Here is a 3,166-nt window from a genome sequence, read left to right as displayed (position 1 = left end):
TTGTAAAGAAAATAAATTCGTATTGGAAACTGAGCCGTTGGTTTGAACAGTTAATTTACAAGATGTATGATGCCTTTTGTTGCTTTGAGAGATCATTCTAATTGGTATAAATCTTTCAGCTGCCTGAAAGACCTATATTTCATGTTATAAAGCTAAAATCTTTCAATCGTTCTTCATGATATATTCTTTATTACATGACATAATTTCTGACATGCTGACTTGAAAAAAAAAAAAACAAAGAACGAAATAAAATTACATCGCATGACCTAAAAGTTTAAAATATTTACTTTAAAAGATTTGTTCTTTTAAAATTATTTTTAAGACTCAAAAAATCAAAAACTTGAAGAAAAATAAATAATAAATCACACATATCGAGCATGTCTTGTATGCTATAAATCACACAATTTCGTTGTCAGATATTCATGATTTGTTTTGTCCATATCAGGTAGTAACGCCATACAAGATCATAGAACACAGATCAGAGTAGGGCGGAACTTTTAGGGGAAGAAAAATAAGTAAAAAGTTGGTCCTGGTTCTCACGTTTGAAGATGACATTCTAGCAATGGCTATGAACATTCAGCTCCCATAAATTTTGCTATGAACAAGTTAGGAAGTGTTATGGTGACTAAATTCAGAAGGCAAGGAAATGGTTTTCAGCTATTCAAATTCAATGATGAAGATTATGATTCATTACTTTGTGAAATTCCTGATTGGCAATATTCTATGTAGTTTCAAGATGCTTTTTTTATATGAACACCAATGGTTCCAACTGCTAAAGATGGGCACCTTGAAGCATTTAATATTCGATCTTCACATATTCAAACATGACATTTGATTTCTTTGTCAATTCTTGCATCATCCGCAAAAGCCCCTTGTCTTTTTTGGAAGCCTTCTGCTACAAGTCTTGATTTGTCCCTTCAATCAAACCATCTCATCTGTATTAGGCTTAATACTGAATACCGATTTGCAGTTAACGGATAATTTTTCTGATGGTAAGGGAAATAGGGATCATGCTCCAACTCTTTGTAGACTAAAAAATTCTTCCTCCACAGTAGTTTTCCCGCGCTTGTTGGAGCGGGGCTACTGAAACAGATTCTGGTTCTTTGATGGTTTGTCTAACTGTAAATGTGAAATGGGCTTGTAGATTCAAGTCTTGGCTTAAGACGTATTTGAGGATGCCTAGACTAGAGATACATTAGACTTGGGTGCTTTTTTTTTTATTTATTTATTTTTCGGGGCCAAAAGACTCAGGTGCTTCACCTGTGGCAAATATAACTTGAAGAAACACAAATATTCTTCTTAATCATAAAATTTCACCAAGCATAGCTCCTGATCCTGCTATATATTCTCTCAGCTTGTGAACATTTATGGCTGCCAAGATTTTGTCTCCATAGAAGAAAACATTTCCTTCATTGAGCTCGGTAAATATACTCCTCTTTGTCAATCATCCTAGTGCTTTCCATTGAAAGCTCTGATTCCATCAAGTATTAGAAAGAGAAAGAATAGAGGGGGGGAAACACAGAGAAGAGGATATGAAATACAATGAAAATATTTTCTCATCTTAATTGAATGCTTAGTAAAAGTATACATAGACACCTGGCTAATGTAGTCTTAACTTTATAATAGAACAACTGCGCAAATCATAGCCGTAGTTAATAGAGGCCTAAACTAAATATCCAATAATGCCATTTAAAATAAACACAAACATGGCATGGTAACCTTGAACTGCATCAAGGAATCAATTGTTAGGAACTCAGCTGCTACTCTGGATTTTTAAAATTTTTCCACTCTATCAGTGTCCATGATGATTTCGGATTTCCAAACACATTGTATACCAGTCAGATTTGTCTCCTCTTAATAAAAATTGCCTTTTTATCCCCCCCCCCCCAAAAAAATGTACTGAGTTAAACTCTCATAGAAGTAACCTGGTAAGTGAAAAATGTTATAAACCCAGCCTCAACATGAACTAGAAGAAGCAATTCACTAAATTTAAAGTATGAATTAAAGGAGAGGTGCACAATCCATTCACATGTTGTCACCGATTCTCAATTTGAAAGCCATTCATACATGTTGACGTTAATTCTCAGAAAGAAAAACCGAATCAAGAATGCACGTAACTATACACAAGTTGATTTACAGCACATCTGAACTTGAGATTTCATGATCTAGAGAAGGGTGATAAGAATGAAAACAAGAAGCGCGGCAATGAAAGAATACTTGAGAGCAGCAAGAAGAATAGCTAATGAGATAAAACAGAGTTGCAAGAGAACTTGAACACTTGCCCATGTGAGCAGACCTGTCAAACAAAGGGCCAATACATTGTCAGGATCAGGATCAAGGAGACTCCTCAAGTCGAAATCAAAGATGGGTCGTCGATCTTTGCTCGAATTATCCTTGCCCCCGTTTGCAGCAACGTCATCTTGTTCTGGCTTGTCTCCTTCCTTCAGTTCATTCGGCCCATTATCGTTCTCTGCAAAGACGACAAGTGCAATTGGTTTTCTGGGGCTCACAGGTTGGGGATTCGGGAACGAAGAAGAAGGGAAGGGGAAAAAGTTACAGCAGCGAGGAAGGATTTGCGTTGAAGCTGGAAAAAATGGAGGAGAGATTGAGGGTTGGGAGAGAGTTGTGAACCCCAGCATGGCTTTCTCATCCAAATGACGCTGGGAGAGGGAATCGAAAGGCTTTGATTAGAAAACCCGATTAGGATCCGCGCTTCACGGTGCGATTGAAGGAAAAATGAAAAGGCAAATTTTCCGACCACAGTGGGAGTCGAACCCACGACCTTTTGATCCGAAGTCAAACGCGCTAATCCACTGCGCTATGCGGTCTGCTGTGTTTTGTAAATGTATGTTTAAGACTATACTATTTAAAGAAATAAAATTTTATGCCCCCACCACAATGAAAAAGATTGATTCTTGATGGTGAAAAATATTAAATCAACTTATTATAAAGCCTTGAAATAATCATGTTGAATAAAAATATTAAAGATATTTCTAAAATACTTGTGAAGTGATTGTTAGTAATGACAATTTCACATACAGTGAAGGTTTGGATTAGTTTAAATAAGTGATGATAATACTCTCATATGTCATAAGATACCAAGCAATGAAATAAAAAAATTGATTATTTTTCATGCGCACACAAAATTATATTTTTGTAAAAAAAA

At 35.8% G+C, this 3,166-nt stretch overlaps 1 protein-coding gene and 1 non-coding gene across 2 annotated transcripts; both read right to left on the bottom strand.

The window, feature by feature from the left end:
- Positions 1-1,962: 1,962 nt before the first annotated feature.
- Positions 1,963-2,699, bottom strand: LOC129293042 (uncharacterized). Its single transcript, XM_054930845.1, has one exon. The coding sequence runs from the start codon at positions 2,637-2,639 to the stop codon at positions 2,166-2,168; it is 474 nt and encodes a 157-aa protein (XP_054786820.1). The 5' UTR covers positions 2,640-2,699; the 3' UTR covers positions 1,963-2,165.
- Positions 2,700-2,754: 55 nt separating this feature from the next.
- TRNAR-UCG (transfer RNA arginine (anticodon UCG)) lies at positions 2,755-2,828 on the bottom strand. The gene has a single exon. It is a non-coding gene; the product is annotated as a tRNA-Arg (tRNA).
- Between the last annotated feature and the right edge of the window lie 338 nt (positions 2,829-3,166).

The sequence above is a fragment of the Prosopis cineraria genome, unplaced genomic scaffold (assembly GCF_029017545.1).
Source record: "Prosopis cineraria cultivar Desert tree isolate PC_DT_omini unplaced genomic scaffold, ASM2901754v1 PC1, whole genome shotgun sequence".
Lineage (NCBI taxonomy): Eukaryota > Viridiplantae > Streptophyta > Magnoliopsida > Fabales > Fabaceae > Prosopis > Prosopis cineraria.
Note: the sequence above shows the minus strand (reverse complement) of the source record. Positions and strands in the feature narration are given on the sequence as shown.